Source organism: Acomys russatus, chromosome 6 (genome assembly GCF_903995435.1).
Source record: "Acomys russatus chromosome 6, mAcoRus1.1, whole genome shotgun sequence".
Taxonomy (NCBI): domain Eukaryota; kingdom Metazoa; phylum Chordata; class Mammalia; order Rodentia; family Muridae; genus Acomys; species Acomys russatus.
In genome coordinates, this window is record NC_067142.1 from 70,582,241 (window position 1) to 70,603,182 (window position 20,942).

The 20,942-nt window shown below is 42.6% G+C and overlaps 1 protein-coding gene across 1 annotated transcript in view; it reads left to right on the forward strand.

Moving 5' to 3' along the window:
• The first annotated feature begins 6,344 nt into the window (after positions 1–6,344).
• The window catches only part of Kmo (kynurenine 3-monooxygenase), a 33,615-nt gene continuing 19,017 nt past the window's right edge, over positions 6,345–20,942 (forward strand). The window contains exons 1-4 of the mRNA XM_051147943.1: positions 6,345–6,589; positions 14,906–14,975; positions 15,287–15,384; positions 16,512–16,601. Of these exons, the coding sequence (XP_051003900.1) occupies positions 6,536–6,589; positions 14,906–14,975; positions 15,287–15,384; positions 16,512–16,601 (312 nt within the window). The 5' untranslated portion in view covers positions 6,345–6,535. The remainder of the gene's footprint in view (positions 6,590–14,905; positions 14,976–15,286; positions 15,385–16,511; positions 16,602–20,942) is intronic.

Below are 20,942 nucleotides of genomic sequence, written 5' to 3' on the forward strand. Positions count from 1 at the left end.
TTTAATCCCTTCTTTTAGCTTCCTATTGCAGAACCAGAGGACAGTTAAAGAGAAAGTTGTTCAGAGAATGAGTGGCTCCGGTTTATAACCGCCCCACTCTAGAAGGCCTTGAAGGGAGAGGTGAATTCAAGGACATCCTGGGCTTCATAGTGAGTCTGCCATAAACCCGCATGGTAGTGTTGAACCACAATATACACCTTCAGAAGTGGAGGTAAAGGGTCCAGTAGTCCAGGGCCATCCTTGGCTACACAGTGAGTTCGAAGCCAACATGGAGTACAGGACACCCAATCAGACAAATTGGAATAGAATAAGTAAGAATGGTATTAGTACCTGAGCTAAAATAAAAATGCTCAAAAAAAAAAAACACTACCGGTTTTTCAGACCTCAGTTTCCAGTTCTTCCCTCTCTCAACTAATGGTTAAAACATTTCTAGAGTAGTTGGTGAAAAGATGAAATCAAGTTTCTTTAAAAGTTAAGGAAGGAAGGAAGAAAAGAAAGAAGAAACCGAGCACATTGCACACGCCTGTAATCCCAGCACCTGGAGAGGCGGAGGCAGGCAGATCGCTGTGAGGTCGAGGCTAGCCTGGTCTACAAAGTGAATCCAGGACAGCCAAGGCTACACAGAGAAACCCTGTCTCAAAAAAAAAAAAAAAAAAAAAAAGAGACAAAGCAATAAGATAAAATATAGTCATATAAAATAGTGAAGTTCCTAGCTCCTATGTTTACACTCTTGCCATTAAAGAAAGGCCACAAGTTAAATGTGAAGTCTGTGTGTGTGTGTGTGTGTGTGTGTGTTATTAGTTTGAAAGGAATTTATTTATAGGTCTGATCAGAGTCCATAAGGCACTTGCTGAGATTTTTTCAGGGTCCTGTGTTCCAGAACAAAGAACTGAGGCAGGGACAAATGGATAGCGACAGAACTATAGACTGTTTAGTAAGAGAAGGGGGATATGCTCTCAAAAGTGGGAGTGGGCTGCAGAGCTGGGAGGGGTCCCTGAGCCCAGAACCCCTGGTTTCATGACACCCGTGGCTCTTTATGAGCCCTTTACATGACGTCATGCACATGCTCTATTTGTTTTTTGGTTTTTTTTAACATGTAGCCTGCAGTGAGTAGCTGTGCGCGCGCGCGTGTGTGTGTGTGTGTGTGCGTGCGTGCGCGTGCGTGCGTGCTTGTAGGGAGAACTCCTGGGTTCCATTTGAATGTAAAAATAAAAGGAGGAGGACCTGACTACTACTAAAGTATGAAGATTTTTTTTGGGGGGGGGAGGATTTTTTCCCTTTTTTAAAAATTTTTTTTATTAATTTATTCTTGTTACATCTCAATGGTTATCCCATCCCTTGTATCCTCCCATTCTTCCCTCCCTCCCCTTTTCCCATTATTCCCCTCCCCTATGACTGTTCCTGAGGGGGATTACCTCCCCCTGTATATGCTCATAGGGTATCAAGTCTCTTCTTGGCTACCTGCTGTCCTTCCTCTGAGTGCCACCAGGTCTCCCCCTCCAGGGGACATGGTCAAATGTGAGGCACCAGAGTACGTGAGAAAGTCATATCCCACTCTCCACTCAACTGTGGAGACTGTTCTGACCATTGGCTAGATCTGGGAAGGGGTTTAAAGTTTACCGCCTGTATTGTCCTTGGCTGGTGCCTTAGTTTGAGCGGGACCCCTGGGCCCAAATCTGCCTATCATAATGTTCTACTTGTAGGTTTCTAGGACCCTCTGGATCCTTCTATTTTGCTATTCTCCCATGCTTCTCTCATCTAGAGTCCCAATAGGATGTCCTCCCCTCTGTCCCAGTTTCCTGGTAAGTGAAGGCTTTCGTGGGACATGCCCCTTGGGCTAGTATGCAGATATAAGTGAGTATATACCATTTGAGTCTTTCTGCTTCTGGGTTAACTCACTCATTATGATCATTTCTAGCTCAATCCATTTATCCACAAATTTCAGGAATTCCTTGTTTTTAATAGCTGAGTAGTATTCCATAGTGTATATGTACCACAGTTTCTTTATCCATTCTTCTACTGATGGACACTTAGGCTGTTTCCATGTTCTGGCTATTATGAATAAGGCTGCTATGAACATGGTTGAGCAAATTTTCTTGTTGTGTGCTGGAGCATCTTCTGGGTATATTCCAAGGAGTGGAATAGCTGGGTCTTGAGGAAGCCCTATTCCCATTTTTCTGAGATAGCACCAGATAGATTTCCAAAGTGGCTGTACTAGTTTGCATTCCCACCAGCAATGAAGGAGTGTTCCTCTCTCCCCACATCCTTACCAGCATGTGATGTCACTTGAATTTTTGATCTTAGCCATTCTAATGGGTGTAAGATGGAATCTCAGAGTTGTTTTGATTTGCATTTCCCTGAAGATTTTTATTGTAACTATAAAGGAGAAAACAAGCAGAGGGAAGAGTCCAGGCTGTACATGGCTGCCAAACTAACCCTGACCATGAGAGGAGAGAGGGGGAGGGAGAGCAAGAGAGGCACTGCTGACAAAGCAGCAGCTAGGCCAAGAGGCCTGAAAGATTGGTGTAGCCAAAATGGCTGAGTTATATAGGCTAGCCTGGGGGAAGGGAAGTGGAAGGTTATCCCCAAGAGAGAAGAGATTTAGAGGAAGGGGAGGAGTGAAAAGCACAGGGAGGAGCCACAGATACTGAGTGGTGCTGGAAGAGCAAGCCAGCATCTGCTTTGGTATTCTGATCAGCACCTCAGCTATTTTTCCACCAGGGCTTTCTGAGACCTAACTCCTCTCTTCCGCCATTACTTGACTTTATATGTAATCGAAGTCTTTTTCTTCATACCCTGCTCTCCTGCCACAAAATAACACATCATTTACCGTCACTTCCTAGGACACGGTAATATTGTATTCTTTCCATACAAGATACATTTCTAAGCCCTAATGGCATTTTTTTTCTCCATGTGTGTCCTTCCAGTCCACCGTTGTTTGTTGTCTCAGTCACTAGCACACACACAATGGTTGCACAGCTTCATTCTAGGCCTGGCATGATAGTGTGCTACCTTAGTCTGCACACTAGGGAGGTGCAGGCATATACATTTTTTTGGCATTAAAGGCTAATTTGGTCTACATAGTCAGTTACAGGACAGCCAGGCCTACATAATGAGACCCTGCCCTCCCCCCCAAAAAAAGTCACTTTAGAGCCCTCTGCTATAACTGAATTCTGTGTTGGGAATGTAACCACGATCCTTTTAAGTTAATAGTATTGTATTTTTGTGCCATAAGAATAGTTTATGGGTTCTCTCCTTCCACTGTGTGGATGCAGGGAATGCATTCAAGTCTTCAGGCCTAGTGACAAGTGCATTTACCTGTTGCACCATCTCCAGGACCCAAGGATATTAATTTCTATTACTGTTTGTTATTTTAAGTTCCTTTTAATATTGGTATCTGTACAAGTTTTCTAACTTCTATCTGTATAAGTACTCTAACTCATCAGATTAGAATTACCAATTTATTTTTGTTTGTCTCATTTCCGTTTCAAGCATATCTCCAGTTTCTACCTCCCAGTTTAACTTTTTGAAACTCTGCATAATGAGCATTATATAACAATCACCCACAACACATAAAATAGTCCAGTAATTTTTCTTTTTTCTTGTTATGATTTTTATTCCATCAAAGTACCATGTAACCCACATTAGCCTTGAACTCACAGTCCTGTTGCCTCAATGTTTCCAGGGCTGGGGTTGCAGAGGTAGGCCATGTAAAATACATTAATTAATTCACGGAACACCACAAGCCACCTTATGAGGTGCTATCCACCATGGTCCTTCTTGCAAAGAGAACATTGCAGTCTAAGAACTCTCAACTGTTAATGTGCTTTTCCTTCTATTCATCAATAAAAGTAATTTTCTACTTGTGACAGAAATGTAAAGTTCCATTTTAGCTAAATAAAATGCATACTAGTTAGGAACAAAAGTTGAGACATGTGGGGAAGGTGGAATACAAGTAACTGAAATATGGAAACATTGCTTAGTTCATTGTTGTCAATAATGGAAATGTATTTAAAGCCTCTTCATTAATGGGTGGCACTGTACGTCTTTGTTTTAAGATGTAGCCTTATATCTATGGAAAACAATGTTTTTGCATCATCTATCGGTGTTTTTTAGACTCTGGACTTACCTGATAATAATGACCTGACTTGCTCTCGTTGACACTTGCTGATTTGTTTGTGTTTCTGGTTTCTTTGCACTCTGTTCTTTATGGGATGTGACCTTTGTCATATTCCAGAAGACAGGTATAAGCCTAGTCTAACGGTTTTTCCCTTCTGCTCTGAGCTCAACCCCCAGCTGACAGAACTGAGAGCAAGGTTCAAATCTGGTCAAATCGTGGGGCTGGGATAACAGGTCAGTGGCAAAACATATGCACTAGGTTCAGGGTTTGAGTCTAGCACCAGGGAAAGAGACTGGGCTGGGGAGGGACTTCCCATGCTTCTTAATAAAACCCTGGAGGTATGAGCACATGATCTAGTTTGGGCAGTTAGGAGGATATTTTTTGTTTTGGGTTTTGTGGGGTTTTTTTTTTTAAGCTTGTAAGGAACCACCATAAAAGGTTTTATATATATATACACGAGAATTCTATAGGCAGTTTATCAGATAGAGCCATAAAATTCCTGTAAATTAGAGCAAATACTGAAAGGTAGGAAAGCCAGTATGGATGTGTTCTTGAGGTTAGTGGTCTGCTACAGTAAACATCAAATAATATAAATGAATCAAGTGGGAGGAACCCTTTAATGGTCATTGGGGCTGGAGAGATGGTTGAGCGGTTAAGAGCGCATGGTGCTCTTGCAAAGGACTCAGTTTGGTTCTAGCCCCTGTGCAGACTGTCTCACAGCCACCTCTGCTTCTAGCTCCAGGGGGACTCTGAAGATGCATGTACTGACATATGCATGCCCTCTGACACATATACACGTAAATTAAAAATACAGATACATCTTTATTTAAAAAAAAAAAAAAAGAAAATCCCATCAATACAGCAAATATGAACAAACCAAAGCAAAGTACGTCAGCAAGAGATGTTGGAACTCCAGGGGCAAAGACAAGAGCTCGGTATCTTCCAGGGAAGGATACAGTAAGCTCCATATCAAGAAGCAGAAATACCTCAAGATTTCAGAACAGCAGCAGCATTGGAAAAGGAATACGATGACAATGAATAGTAACAAGCCAGAGCTATGAGACGAATTGCAGATGGAGCCTAAGAAGCATAGCACTGAGAAAAAGAAGTAAGCTATGAGACAAAACAGGGCTGAGGATGCAGCAGTCAGTGGTAACCAGAGCCCTTAGCATGCGGAAGGCCTTAGGTTCAATTGCCAGTGCTGAAACACTCGCCCTCCAGTTAGTTGAAAAGAAGTAAAAAAGGGGGGAGGGGTGGAAAGGGGTGTGAAATTTGCTAACATTTATACTGAAAAGGAAAGGGAGAAACTGAGGTCAACTGAGAAAGTAGGAAGAGGGAAAAGGCCGAGGAGAGGGAAAGGGGAGGACACGGAGGCTTCTAGAGGAACATTGGAATCCACATAGCAAAACCACTGCTAGATGCTTGTCTCTAGACAAGAGAAGCTGGCTCCCACGGAGACAGAGTTCATAGGAGAATTGCTCTTCCCTGTGTGCCCTTGCTGTGTCTTTAACTCCATGCTTTGTGACCCAGCCATTTTCTAGCACCTCTACCATACTCCCCCACAGGGGGAGCTATCGAGTGACATTTCCTTCCAGTCCCTACCTAACTAACCCTAACCTTGATTTCCTCACACTCTCCCCAGAAATTAGAAAAACTAATAAATCTTCATTTATGCTCTCATTGTATTTTATATCGCAATACGTTCCAGGAAAGCTCAGCTCACGAATAGACACCCAAACCAAGTATGAAGTAAAAAAAAAAAAAAAAAAAAAAAAATGAATGTCAAAAGAGTGATTAGACGTCCTGACGCCAGATACATGTCTAGAGATGCAGGCACGAACTAGATTCTAAAGTCCGGCGCAAGAAAAAACAAACAAAGCGAAAATCTGGCCAGTTGGTTACACATCTACAAATTCTGGCTCAGGAGACAATGAAGACAGAAGACTGTTAAAGGCAAACACCCTGCGAGGAGCCTTCAAGCCAGATTCTTGGTTGGTCTCAGCAACAGGAGTAAGTTGTGAACTAAGGTCGTCTCACTCTCTGAGAAGTGGAAGATGCTTCAGAAACTCAGATAACACAAGTTTCATTCATACCCAAGTTTGAATGAAAATGAAACTAACACGCGCCGTAGAAAAAGAAGAAGAAAAGCCCAAGACTTTTTTTGTTTTGTTTTCTCTAAGTGTCTTGCACATGGCTGGGCTTTTCAAAATTTGCTTCTCTCAGTGAATTGTCTCTGAGAGCCGAGCTGATTGGACTTTAGGCTTCTAGTGAGTTAAACGCTATGAAAGGAAGTGAGCTTTGACCAAACCTTGCTCCTGGCTCACAAAAACTCTGGGCTACTGGCGATTAAAAGATCACAAAACACAAGCATGTAGGACAGAGCGTTCCAACCTGGACAGAGGTGTTCTGGCAGCTATGGCATCGTCTGACACTCAAAGAAAAAGAGTGGCTGTTATCGGTGGTGGTTTGGTAAGTGTGTTCAGGCGTGGATTGCTCTTTGGGTGTATCTTTATTATTTTCTTATTATCTCACTAATGATTATGATATCATGTGTAGATTGTTGACTCTAATGTTTAAATATACCTACTATAAATAAGCATTGCTTTTTATTAGTAATTATTTCATATTAATCACTGATATTTCCATATAGGCATATATTATGTATTAATCATGTCTGTCTACCCTTCTACTCTCTTTCTTCCCTCATGCCTCCCTCTCAGTATATCTTAAATTTTTAGTTGTTTCTTTCTTTCTTTCTTTCTTTCTTTCTTTTTTCTTTCTTTCTCCCCTGCTGTGTGTGTGTGTGTGTGTGTGTGTGTGTGTTTCCATAAGTAACAGAAACTTGTCTTTATGTCCTTACATTATTTTATTTAACCTGATGTCCTCTAAATCCACTTGTTTTCATTAAAGTGACTTAAGACACATTCCTGTTTTAAATAACAGGATTTTACTCTTTTGTGGCAAAATGCTGAGCCATTGTGTATGTGTTCCATACTGTCTTTATCCATTAACTCACTAACAGCCATCGTGGCGATAAGTTCAGATAGCAGCATTTGTTTTAAATTGCTCTTCCCAGGAAAGGTAAATTTTTAAATTTAACTAACTTATTCAGATTACAACTCAATAGTTATCCCATCACTTATATCCTCCCATTCCTCCCTCCCTCCTGCTTTCACCCTATTCCCCCCCCCCCAGGTCTATGACTGAGGGGGACCTCCTCCCACTCTATATGGTCATAGGCTACCAAGTCTCATCTTGGTAGCCTGCTTATTCTTTCTTTGAGTGCCACCAGGCCTCCTCACTCAGAGGAGGTGGTCAAATATGGGGCACCAGAGTTCATGTCAGAGTCAGTCCCCACTCTCCAGATAACTGTGGAGAATGTCCTGTCAATTGGGTAGATCACAGTAGGGGTTCGATGTTTACTACTTGTATTGTCCTTGGTTAGTGCAATAGTTTGAGCAGAGGCCCCTGGGCAGGAAAGGTAATTTATAGCTACTACATATAAAGATGTCTGTTTTCTTTTGTCACTTTGGTTTAGTATTTTCTAAAAAACAAACAACAAAAATGAGAAAAACAAAAACAAAATAAACTTTATTTTGCTCCCAAACATGGCTATTCTTTTAAAATAGGAATGGGTTTTACTAAAAACATTTTCCCCACTCTTGTTAATAAACTAACTCAGTACTCTCTAATGAGAAGAAGAGGTTCAAGACACCGTAAATTACTAGTTTTAAAATCTATTAGATACTCACTAGGTATTTAGATAAATGGGAAACAACACATTTGCTCACTCAAATGACTTGCCAATGTGACAGGATGGTGAGTGAGCCCTTTACTTTCTACTTCAACAGGTGAAGTTACAGGGATATCACTCAGACCAAGCAAGATGTGAGATGGTGTTGAATTTCACCCCTGTGGAGGAAGGAGTGTGAATATGTACCACATTGTATGTGTGTGTGTGTGTGTGTGTATGTGTGTGTGTGTGTGTCTAGAAAGACAGCATGGGTGTTGGGAAGTGAACTCTTATGTTTTTGGTTGTGAGCCTAGCCTTTAACAGCTAAGCCATGTCTCCAGCCCTGTACCACATTTTTACAGCCAAAACTAGCTCCCTCCAAAACCAAACAACAACCCCCCCAAAAAAAAACACTGTACATTTTTCCTCTCAGTAGAACTCTACTAGAATAAATATATTCCAATTAATTAAAATCATCACAGATGTTCCTTAAAATTAAAAATAGAACCTCTCTGCACTCTAGCTACACCACTTCTTAGTTTATATCTAAAATAATCAAGTCAGCTCACTGTAGAGATAAAAATAAGCCTGTCTTCATTGCTACAGTACTCCCAACAACTAGATTACAGACTGTTTAGGTACCCACCGGGACATGAGTGGATAAAGAAAAGGTCATACACACACACACACACACACATACACACACACACACACACACACACACACACACACATACACACACACCATAGGTATTATTCTCCCATAAAGAACAATAAAATAAAATTGTGTTGCTTGCAGGAAATGGATAGGCTAGGTATATTAAAGGTATTTTATCTGATTCTAAATTTTTAAATGCCTAGAAAGGAGCAGAAATAATTGCCCACATCTGTAATGCTAGACATTGGCAGGCTGAGGCAGCAGAGTGGAGTGAGTCTGAGGTCTACCTGGTACGTACAGTAAGGCATTGTCTCAACAAAGCCGAGCAAAACAGCACAAAGGAAGAGCTGCACGTGTTGTGGTCTTTGGGCTTCAGGCCAGGCTTTGCTCTAACTCTCTTCTGTCAAACTGCCGAACAAAATGAGCACGTGTGTATTGCTGCCTTTGTAGATAAAGGAGTGGGCATTCTTGTTAGAAGTGAGCAGCGGAGGTTAGAGGTGAACGGGGAAGCTGTACAGACGGATGGGATCACACCACGCAACAGATCCTCCTACGAGGTTTAATAAGGGGATACAGAGACCATCTCTGGAGACACGTGGGGGGAGAGAGAAAGAGAGAGAGAGAGAAACAGACAGACAGACAGACAGACAGAGGCAGAGACACAGACACAGACACAGAGACAGAGAGACAGAGAGAAGTAGAGAGGAGGGAAGAGATAGAGAAGTAGAGAGAGAGCCACATGGAGGGTCTGTCTTTTATATGGCCCTGGGCAGGGCCACGCCCCATGGCAGGTAAGCAGTGATATCACAGGTAGGCAGACGAAGCGGAATCCTAACAATTCTAGGGAGGAAAAAGGCAATGAAAAAGGAGACAAGACAGTTGAAGTATGCCGTGAGCTACAAGAGCAATGCAAACAGGGCATTGCGTGCAGAGGGTCTTGGCAGGTTCTGCTTATAGTCTGGTCAAGGACAGCCCCACCAGCAAGGGGATAGGACCAGCCACTTCCACAGGATGCAAAACTGACATGGCCAGAGCTTACAGCATCTTGGAAGATCCGGGAAGTGGTCTGGATTTTATTCAAAGTTGCGTTGTATTTGAAAGCCTTGGGGGAACTTTAGTAAGAAGGTAGACTACGGTTTTGAATGCCCTTCGTGCTGGGCGTCGCAGCGCATGCTGGGCCTCGTAGTGCATGCTGGGCATCACAACACCAGGGAAGCTGAGGAAGAATAAGTTCCAGGCAGGTCTGGGCTTTATAACAAGCCCCTACCTCAAAACAAACAAACAAACAAACAAATCCTCTGGCTTTTTATAGGCAACATCTAGGGAAATTAGGAGACAAGACCAGTTGGAAAGCTGGTATGCTTTCATGAATTACTTAGGGTAGCTTCAGTGATGGCTCTTTAAGCATCTCGGAAATCTCAGGGGAAGGGAACAAGTCCACCTGATTTTAGAAGATGCGAACGTGTGCCAGTTTTCTGTAGCTTTCTCCCGAAATGGTACTCAAACTGTTCCTTCGCAGTGAGATGGCTTCCTACACACATCCTGAAGCAAGTTCGCTGCTGAGAATTTGCTTCTGACAGCGGATTTCCAAACTCAAAATGCTGTTGATGCGAAATCGGTTTCAAGTGTTATTGCTGTTCAGTGACCTCGAGATCTTTCTACCCCCACAGCCGGTATGAACTCAGCCAAGATAGGAGATACAGCCCAGAGGCACCAGGAGTGTCTGTCACCAGTCAGAGGCTTAGGAAACCGTTCTTTGCCCAGATACTTCTTCTCGGGCGGAAACTTGAGCCTGGGAGTTTGAACTCAACTCTCCTACCCTTTTTTGCGCTTTTCATACAGAGATCTCTACATTATCCTCCACCTGGTCCTTCCTAATGCCAAAATGGGTCACTCAGAACTTTCACTTTCCCTAAAGGAAACTCACAAAATTCATGTAGTTTCAGGTCAAAGTCTTTACAGTGTGCTGTTTGGGCCAAGTCTGTAATTTCTGCAAATGTTACTGATATGCATGTGTACAGGGCTTGCTGTTGACCTTCCTTAGTGTTCTTATCTTATTAATACTAAAATAAATCTCAATTCGGATTTTTACTGATATTTTAAATTATTTTTTGCAAAGAAATGAATTTCTTTTGTGACATTTGCATATATGTATTCCATTATACTTTGTTCTTGCTCATTCTTCACACAGTGCCTTCCCGGTCCTCCCTCCATCCCTCTTGCTGTCTTCACCCTCCCCCCATGGTATATGTATACATCTTATTGTCCTGATGGTTTCCCACTCACTGTAGTCCTCCTCCTCCCCCTCACAGCTCCCTTCCTACTTTCATGCCCCCTCACATATAGAAATCTGCATTTCACACATGAGAAGAAACATGCTGTTTGTCTATATGAGCCTGTTTATTCCACTTAACAAAGTCATCTGTGATTCCATCTGCTTTCCTGTAAATGTTAAATTTTATTTTTCTTTGCGGCTAAATAAAATGCCACTGTGTAGATGTACCATACTTCCTTCTTTTTTGTAGCTTTTTTTTTTTTTTTTTTTTTTTTTTTTTTGATTACTTAGTTCTTTGACAGCCTTGCGGTGTAAAAGGGACACTATTTATTCTCTCTTCCTTGCCCTTTCTAATCTCCCTCCTACCTCCCTCCTCCACACCTATGTCCCAGATTCCTGACTTTCAGTTTTGTTTTGTGACCCATTTAGTTTAACCAGGGTCCTGTGTGTGGCCATTCATTTTTGCTTCCCACTCTTTAGGCTCGGAGACTTCTCTGTCATTCCATCCCCAGGACATCCTACCAACAGGTAGATGGACTTCGATGGGCTGTGGAACTCTATCTTCCTTTATTCAGCAGGTCAAGGGATACTTTTGATGTTTCTGTAAACCTTTCTCCATCCTCTGAGGCTTTACAAGGGCTCTGATTTCATCAAAGAAGTTTTAACTCCATACCCCCTGCCTCTATCTCTCCAGTAGTCTTGTGGGGGTTCTGAATTACTTCACAGAACCCACACTTGCCTAAATGCAAAAATTTTATTCCTTGCTCTTCATTTGCTGTTTACTTTTGTAGGCGTTTGATGCAGTTATTTAAAACAAATGCAAAATTGATTCATAGATGGCCATGTCACTATGGGTGGCTGCCTCAGGAAGTCTGGCTTATTATGCCCAGGTGTCTAATCCTGTCCAGTTTCTTCCTTCCTCCATCCTTTCTCCCTATGGTCAGGAATTCAGCTGTGCCTCAACAGAGGCAAGGACGCTTGGGGCACTTGGCACATCACATTTCCATGTATATGTCCTTGTCTTCTTAGTCACTTTGCCACCTACCAATTGAAGATGTTAATCCAAATTGTGCACTTTCTACTGACAGTGAGATGAGGAAATAAATTTAGAGCATAAAATCTGTATTCCTAGCCATACGGACCATCCTTGGCAGCTGAACATATTACGCCTATGTTTTCATTTAAGCTTCATTTGAACCTCAATGTCACAGAATAGGATTTCCCATAGTGTTTAATATACTATTGTGACTGGACTTGGAGAAGATGCTCTTAGCTACTTTGTGTTGCAGTTACTAGTTTATGGTTACTGAGCACCCACGAGCCCCCCACAACACAAGAACTAACATATTCCATGACTCTCACTGACCTCTTATTCCTCATCCATGAGATCATTTCCTTGAATATTTTTTAATTTATACATTTATCATATCCATATCATATGATCATGATGCATTAATAAACATAAATGTGTATTTTAATGATATACATAATATACCCATGGCTCTGTCTCTCTATCGTCTTTTTTATAAGAACACCCCATGGTATGAATCACCTGCAACTCCCTCTTCATTTACACTGTGTTAAAAAGTCATGTTGTTGCATTTCCTTGCATAAATCCATCAGAATGTATTTGTCCATTCTTTCGTGATGACCATTTGCAATGTGTCCCCTCATTGACACACACAGAGTCTTCTCTTGGGTATATGCCACAGTATGTGAATATTTAACTTGACATAATAACTACAAGTGACAAGGAAGTGATTCTGTCAATTCATGATTTCTAGCGCGTGATGATTTCACTATCCAGAAACCAGGATGAATCCTATTTTGTCCACAGGAGCAAAGGTTCTATCTTTCCCTCCTCTGACTTGAGGAACCACACATTTGCAAACAAGCAGGGAATGGGGGGAAATTTTAAGAAGAAACATAGGCAAGTTATGGAGCTGTCCCATGTCTGAGTTATACTATGGTGACAGCGATGATGGGCCTTAAACTATCCCAGAAATCCAAGGATGAGGCACGGTCTGCAACTTCCAACCTTAGAAAGGACCCAAACAAACCTTCCACTCAGGTCATCCTTTTCCCCCTAGATCCTAGGATCAACTTTTATCCACGCAAAGGAGCATAAACCCATGGAAGTAGCCCACAGCCCATCACTGGATGCTGTGCCTGGCATAGCCAGTGAGACCCCTGTTTACCACACTGCTTACTAGGCCTCCTTTCCTGAAGCTAATTTTTCAGGGAGTGGATGAATTGATCCCTTGCTTCTAAACCCCGGGCTCCCCATTCTGAAGCCATATTATTCATTGTCCATCGTTTAGATCGTGGCTTGTGTTCCTTCCTCACTTTCATCTGGATGTTTTCCTTAATAGGAGGAGTTTCTCTCTCCCTCCCCGCCTCTCTCTTTCTTTCTTTTTCAAGACAGGGTTTCTCTATGTAGCGTTGCTGTCCTAGACTCACTTTATAGACCAGGCTGACTTCGAACTCACAGTGATCTGCCTGCCTCTGCCTCCTGAGTGCTGGGATTAAAGGTGAGAGCCACCGAGCTCAGCTCCAGGGATTTATTTCTAATGAGCCTTCTTGGGCTCATGCCTACTCTCTGACCCTGTTGTCTTCTGAGCTACATCCCTTCCAGAACCGATGTGTATAACTTTAGAAGGAGCAGTTATGATTATATTCTGATAGAAAAAGAAATCTGCTTCTTCTCCATGTGACTCAACATTCCCAATCCTCAAAGGCTGACTTAGTCTCCAGGAAGATTTACCAGTCCCCTTGTTAGGATTATCTGTTGTCATGTAATAAACCATCCTAAAACTGAATGTCCTAAAATAGTGGCATACTGAGTCTCATCTAGTGGAAGGTTTGTAATGTGGTTGGGGCAGGAGTCACATCCAAGGCTTCACCAGACTGGCCAGACAGCTCATGCCCATACTTGACAGCTGGTGTTGGTTTCTGGGATTCAAGCTCCTGACAGAATAAACTACATGTGGCTTGTCCCTGTGACCTCTCACATGTGACAACATCTAGGTCTTTACAGTTGTTATGATGGAAGCTCAGTGGGCAAAGTACTCATTGCTCGAGCAGGAAGACCTGCGTACGTGCCCTAGCAACTAAAGAAGAGTCAGTGAAGCACGGCTTTAACCCCAGGGCTGGGAAACACAGAGGCAGATCCCTTAGGCCTGCAGGTCAGCCACTCAAGCCAATACATCAGCCTGAGGTTCAATGGGAGACCCTAGCTAAAACATAAGATGGAGACCAATAGAGGAAAAGACCTAATGCTGAACTCTGGTCTCCACACAAACATTGAACCCACACACATGTGCACACATATGTATATACCACACACACAAAGACATAAGTAAGTAATAGATGGTTTGAGATTTTTATATGGATGAACCTCCAAAACATGATCTGTGTTGAAGAAACAGGTGCCAATTTTTAAAAATCCAAACTGTGAGTCTTAAGTATATTGTTCAAAGATGGGCAAAATTAAACTATATTCCATAGGGAGATAGATCTAGGTGGTGAAACTATGAAGAATCAAGAATGAATTACCAAAAAATTCAAGCATCCATCTCCAAGGAAAAAGAAGGGTATGGTATTTAGGTAGAGGTGGGGGAGGGTGTTAGAAGGGGCAAAAATATTCTAGATTTTTAGTTGAGTATGAGTTATAAAGTTTAAGAGGTCATATGGGGTTTGTTTGTAGTTATTCTGCAAACTGCCTACATTTTTATATTCTTTCTGTTTGCAAGTTCAAGTAATCTTGAATTAATTCAATTGTTTTGTTTTCCTTTTCCTTTTTTATTATTGATGAATGAACTCAGATTTCTGCACATGCTAGTCAAAGGCAGTGTCCCCAGTGCCCTTTTCATCTTGAGACAGGCTGCCTCTAAGTTGCACAGGCAGATCTTTAACTCATGAACCTCCAATTTCAGGCATAATCAGGCCTAGATAATTGGACTGGTCTTGCCTGTAGTCTTCTCGGGCAGTGACTACAACTAACTCAATATACTGAATGAACTAATATATCTCTCCATATACAGTATTGCATTTTCCACCAAAATATCTGTGTATGTACAGAACCAGATGAAGACATGAAAAAGATGATTTTGATTTCTAGGTTGGAGCACTCAATGCATGCTTTCTGGCAAAGAGGAATTTTCAAGTTGATGTGTATGAAGCTAGGGAAGGTAAGTTGGTCATGAGAAGAAAACGGGCGAAGAGTTTCCGATCCCTTGATCTATTTCTTTAGATATTACGAATAGAAGACATTTTAATAAAAGAATTTTAAGATATAAGAACTAATAAAATATCTTTAAAACCTCATTGATTTAAGTTTATTGAATACTAATTTTCACTTGACATGTTCTTTAAATGAGTTAATGAGTCTTTCGGTTTGATTCTGAATTGAGCAATTAATTGTTCAAATGCAAGGATTTGCTTACTCCTTAGGAGCATTTAAGAAAGTGTGTGCAACATGGAGTCTGTTTCCTGCTTTTAGATATTCGAGTAGCTAAATTTACACGTGGAAGAAGCATTAACTTGGCCCTTTCTTATCGAGGACGGCAGGCCTTGAAGGCCATTGGTCTAGAAGATCAGGTACATTCTTGATGCAGTTTTCTTTCTTTAAAAAAATTGTGTGACTATGCATGTGTGTGTGTGTGTTAGCCCTGTGTGTTCACGTATTTCTTGGATGAACATGCCCATGATAGTACCCACAAATGCCAAGAGTGTTGGGTGTCCTGCTCCACCAGTCTCTACCTTATCCTCTTGAGACAAGGTCTTTCACAGAGTCTTTGGTTTGCCACTGAGATGGGTCTCATTCCTGCACAGCAAGCACTCTCACTCACCGAGCCATTGTCTTAACCCTCATACGTTTGTATGTGTGTGTGTGTGTGTGTGTGTGTGTGTGTGTGTGTGTGTGTGTGTATGAAGTCCTTGATGGTTTTCAACAAGTCCATGGCATTGATATTTATCCTGATTTGAAATGCCATCTGTTGCTAATGAACTACACATGAAAATTCATTCTGCAAAATCTTGGAAAATTCCAAATTTGATGAGCTAGCGAACCCTTAACAGATGATATGTCTAAAGACTTGAGACATGGCAGACTTGGGGGATATGGAAAAGGACACTCCAAACCCATGTGCTCTCATGTCTCACTCTGGGCTCTTACAGGAAAGGAGATCTCTGATTGGGTGTGCAGGGGTGCCCTAGCTTCCTTTCAGTTTCGATGATGAAACCCTCTGATCAATAGCAAATTAGGAGAGGAAAAGATCCATTTCACCTTAGAGGTCCCAGTCCATCTGTGAAGGAGGACAGAAAAGGAACTACTTACTATTGCATGCAACATTACCAGTGGCCGCAGAATACACAGCCAAGGGAATGCAACAGAAACCACGGAGGATTGCATTCTTCTCCTCACAGGGACCCTTTCTATAGTCATCAGAAAATCACTTAGCCCCCCACTCAGTCCCCTCTACACCTAGCCACTCCCTGTAGTCTGTGACATCTGGCTTAAACCAGATAAACATTCATTTTCTTCCAAGTTAGAGAAGCCCTGGCATACCAGGGAGCAAAATTTTCACTGAGTGACTTTTCAACCATATTGGGCTTCCTGAGTCCCCTTTAAAAACTTTAACTGAAAAAAAAAATCACAATTAACTTCACATCTGTTTAATTCTCCTGGCACAGTAATGGAAAAGGTTATTTCTGGTTCTCCTCAGATAGTTTCCAAAGGTGTGCCCATGAGAGCCAGAATGATCCACTCTCTCTCGGGAAAGAAGTCTGCAATCCCCTACGGGAACAAGTCACAGGTACGTTTACACTGGATGCAGTGGCTTACATGTCAATTCTAACTTAGCCTGCGGTGTGCCTCTTGCTTGTGAGCCCCTCTTTTCCTCCTTGTACTAACTCTGACATCTCCAGCTTCTGTCTAGACACCTGGACATATATATACTAGGTAGCTAGTTAGTTCATAGCGGCTACTGTAGGCAGGGTCTGGCCGACAACGCCGTGACAAAGACTGGGCTACTGCTACTCATCTCATATGAAGTCACTTCCTGTTCTGTGCGTGGCTCCTGCTGCCAAGCTGTTTGGGATGCACCCTCTACCTCCCACCTCCTTTTCAATTAGAGATAATTATGGTATTATTTGTGATTGGGTATCATGAATAAGGACAACTCTGGAGTGTTCTGCACTGCAGTTGCCTTCCCCTAAATGATCCTCTTGGCCTAGATTTGCTGTATAGAATGAACCAGAAATGCTATCAGTACTTTATAGTTCCTAAAACAACAGAGGCCGGATGGTGATGTCGTTTTTGAAAGCAGATCCGTTATCCTGCTCTGTGGTTTTTCTTGTCTTTTACATGCTAACATCCATAACTGGAAGAAAATGGGTATTTATAGCTAATTGTACCCTTGTGTTTAGTTCTTCAAGAGAGAATGAGGGCCCCAAATAGCCATCAACAAGAGAGAATTCATGGTTTGCTTGTTCTTTATGGAGCCATGCCTTAGAAGGCACAGGGCAATGAACAGCCATCAGGATCACAGGAAGAGACTTCAGTAAACCAAGATGAGGGAAGCCTCACTGTGTGGTATGGACAGGAAATGGAAAAGTGGTCTGAAGAAAAGAGGAAGTTGTAGTTTACAGGAAGGCTTCTGAGAAAGTAAAATCTGAAACATTTTGTAGGAATTTGAAGTCCGTAGCAAGACATAATTAACCTAATCAGACGGAGGAAGGCTGGGCGAGACTTCATTTCTAAGCTTCAAGTCTGAAACGCAAAGTAGGTTTCAAGATTTGGAGGTGAGAACTTGAAAGCTCACTCTAGCAGCGCAGAATCTTTAGAGTCCTTGAGCTTGAATCCAGCTGCCAGGCTTCACGGAAGAGGAAGCAGCCTACAGATTTGCATGAGCTATATCAAGGGCAACGCTAAGGCAGCTTTCTTCTCGGAGGTGTGTGCAGGTGTGACCGGCAAGCCGGGAAGCACTGCCTATAGCTGCATTGCTCGCTCTCACTACTGTTTTGTATTGCTCTGGAGCATCCCAATGAAGCTAAGCCATCCAGCTGAGCTCACTCCTGAGCCCTGGCGAACCACTTACCAGTAAACAAAGAAATGGTAGTTCAAATACCAGAGAAACTTGATGAAGAGAGTGACTAGGACCAGAGGCCATGGTGCTTTCTTTTTTTTTTTTTAATTAATTTATTCATATTACATCTCGATTGTTAGCCCTTCCCCTGTTTCCTCCCATTCTTCCCTCCCTCCCATTTCTCCCCTTCTCCCCTCCCCTATGTCTGTGACTGAGGGAGACCTCCTCCCCCTATATATGCTCTCAGAGTATCAAGTCTCTTCTTGGTAACTAGCTATCCTTCCTCTGAGTGCCACCAGGTCTCCCCACCCGGGGGACATGGTCAGAAAAGGGGCACCAGAGTTCGTGTGACAGTCAGAGCTCAAAGAGCTACTCATGGTGCTTTCTCAATCCCCAAGAGGGAGCAGGTGTGTGTGTGACTTCCACTGTTGGTGCCCTCACTACGATAGGGAGGAAGTGGTCCCTTTCCACCGCACGCTGTTTCTCAATTCTGATGAACTGAGTGACTACTAAGTTTACAGCCACCCTCATTCTTCAGTTTCCACATGATTGCGTTGACATCCACTGCATTTTAGTTCAACACAAAGGCCGCCTTGCCCTTAAAGAATTACATCAAGTTGCTTTGAACCACTCAATTGTTCTGCCTTAGGAAGTACAGTCATCCTTATGACTCCAAGAGTTCTTCCCATCTTTGGGGAGCCCACCTTCTGTTGGCCTCTGAAGCCTCTTGGCACCTGGGTCCCTCTCACCCAGTACTGGCTAGTACCACCAAGAGCCATATACATCAAGTCCACCCTTCATCAGTCTCTATGCACAAAACTTCCTTAGTAGCGCTTCTGTGTCAGTATGAGACCCTGAGTTCAAATCCCTCACATCCAGTCTGGCGAGATGTCTCAGCAGTTAAGAGCCTGAGTACAGGCCCCTGCACCCACAGATAGCTCACAGACACCTGTAACTCCAGCTTTGGGAAACTAACACCTTCTCTGCCTTCCTCCACAGACACCTGCATACACACACACACACACACACACACACACACACACACACACACACACACTCAATGATCCAGCAACCACATAAATAGCCAGGTACAGGCACACCTATCATCCCTGCAATCCCAAGGCTGTGAGGTAGAGACAGGAGACTCACTGGGTCTTGCTGGCTGCCAGCCTACCTCCAGGTTGAGTGAGAGATTTTGTTTCAGAGGAATAAGGCAGAGGGTGACAGAGTGGGACATCCGATGACCTACTACGGTCTCCAACCGCACCCATCAGACTCGTATATTACACACATACACACAAACACACAAAAGAGGGACAGTGGAAGGTGGAGAGAGAGGGAGAGAGAATGAATTCGCTGAAGAGATCTGGGCCATGGGTGAAGCATTTTGCACCAGACACACAGTTTAGATATTCATGTGTAAAACTGGCTTCCCAAATCCTTCCTGACCCTTCCTCCTCTAGCTATTTGTCTCTTAGCCCTTCCCCCGTACGATGTACAGATACTTCTTGGCTTTTTTGGACGTTGCCCTCTCCCTCCTAGCCTGCCTGGGGGACTGTCAAGATACCGTGTGATACACAGAGGCGGTCAACTTCAGTCACACTCCTAAGCTGTCTTCCCTCGCTCCCTGAGTAGGAGGCGTTCTCCTTTGAAGGTGCTGAGGGCAGAGGAAGTAACTGTGTTTCCCTGTTGTAGTTGAAACAGTCTGCATTAAAACTTTTGCATTACGTATCTCCAAATAGATTGTGGTTTGCTCCTAACAGCCCCTTTATTCCTTTAGACGTCTTTACTCATTTATTCCTTGAGGGGTCAGCGTTTCAGACTAAGGTGTTGGAGGTGTGTGCTGTGGCAGGAGAGACCCTGACTCTTGCTTAGGAGGCAATGCCATCCAGAGTGCTGCAGAAGGAGATGCATGGAGAAGCCCTGGTGGCCCTCTTGGACCAATGTGTCCTATTGGTTCCCACAGCACAAATGCCCTATAACTAACATATGAAGAATATTTTCATCACATTAACTCAAATATGTATAACTGGAGCGTTTCTTATCATCTCCTATAATGTCTCCTCGCTGTGATGGGAGTGGAACCCGGGGCCTTGCACATGCTGACAAGCCACAGCCCCTGCCTGGCCTTACACACTCTGAACACACATTTGGTTTTCACTGAAACACCGTGATTAGTTACACAGAAATCCAGAAAACAGAACTGTGAGTTAAAGAACAGTCTGTCTTCTTACAACAAAGACAGTGTTACAGGAAAGCTTACCAGGCATGTCTCCCCTAATTTGGAAATTTTATATGCTTTAGATATTTAAACAATGAATTCACTCTAACTCCATCTTTGTTTGGCTTGGTTTGGTTTGGTTTGGTTTTGGAAACAGTGTTTCTTTGCATGGCCCTGGCTGTCCTAGAACTCACTCTGTAGACCAGGCTGACCTCGAACTCACAGAGATCAGCCTGCCTCTGGCTCCCCAGTGCTGGGATTAAAGGCTCAGACCACTACTCTAATTTATAACACTGAATTGTGACTTTCATGGTCCATGATAGATATTTTTGATATAAAATAGTAAATATTTAAACTTAAGTTTTTATGGCTTTACAGGCATGAAGGTGAATACAAGCAACTCAAGATATATTATTATGCATCAGTTTTTATTTGATTTGATTTTTTTCGTTGTGCTTTTAAACCTAACTAAAAATAAAACATTTTAACTGATGCTTAAAACACGATGGTCCCTAGATACCATGTGCATTGCGTTATAGGACAGTCAGCCTGCTACATTTTACCACAAAGTCTGAAAAAACCAACATATGTCATAGCTAGCAGCAGCCTTCCTATTCCCCATGTTACTTGCCGTCACACACAGTTTTCTCTAAAGTTAAGGCTTTGGAAGTAGTTGGAGTTTTTTTTGGTTTTGCTTTTTGGGAAACAGTGCATTGCTCTCATGTTATCAATAGTGAAGCAAATAAACAAGTATTTATTTAGCAAGCTCTGGTGGAAATATGAAAGTTACAATGTTAAAATTATAGCAGTGAAACTAATACTTCAACTGTATGAGAAGGTTTTGATTT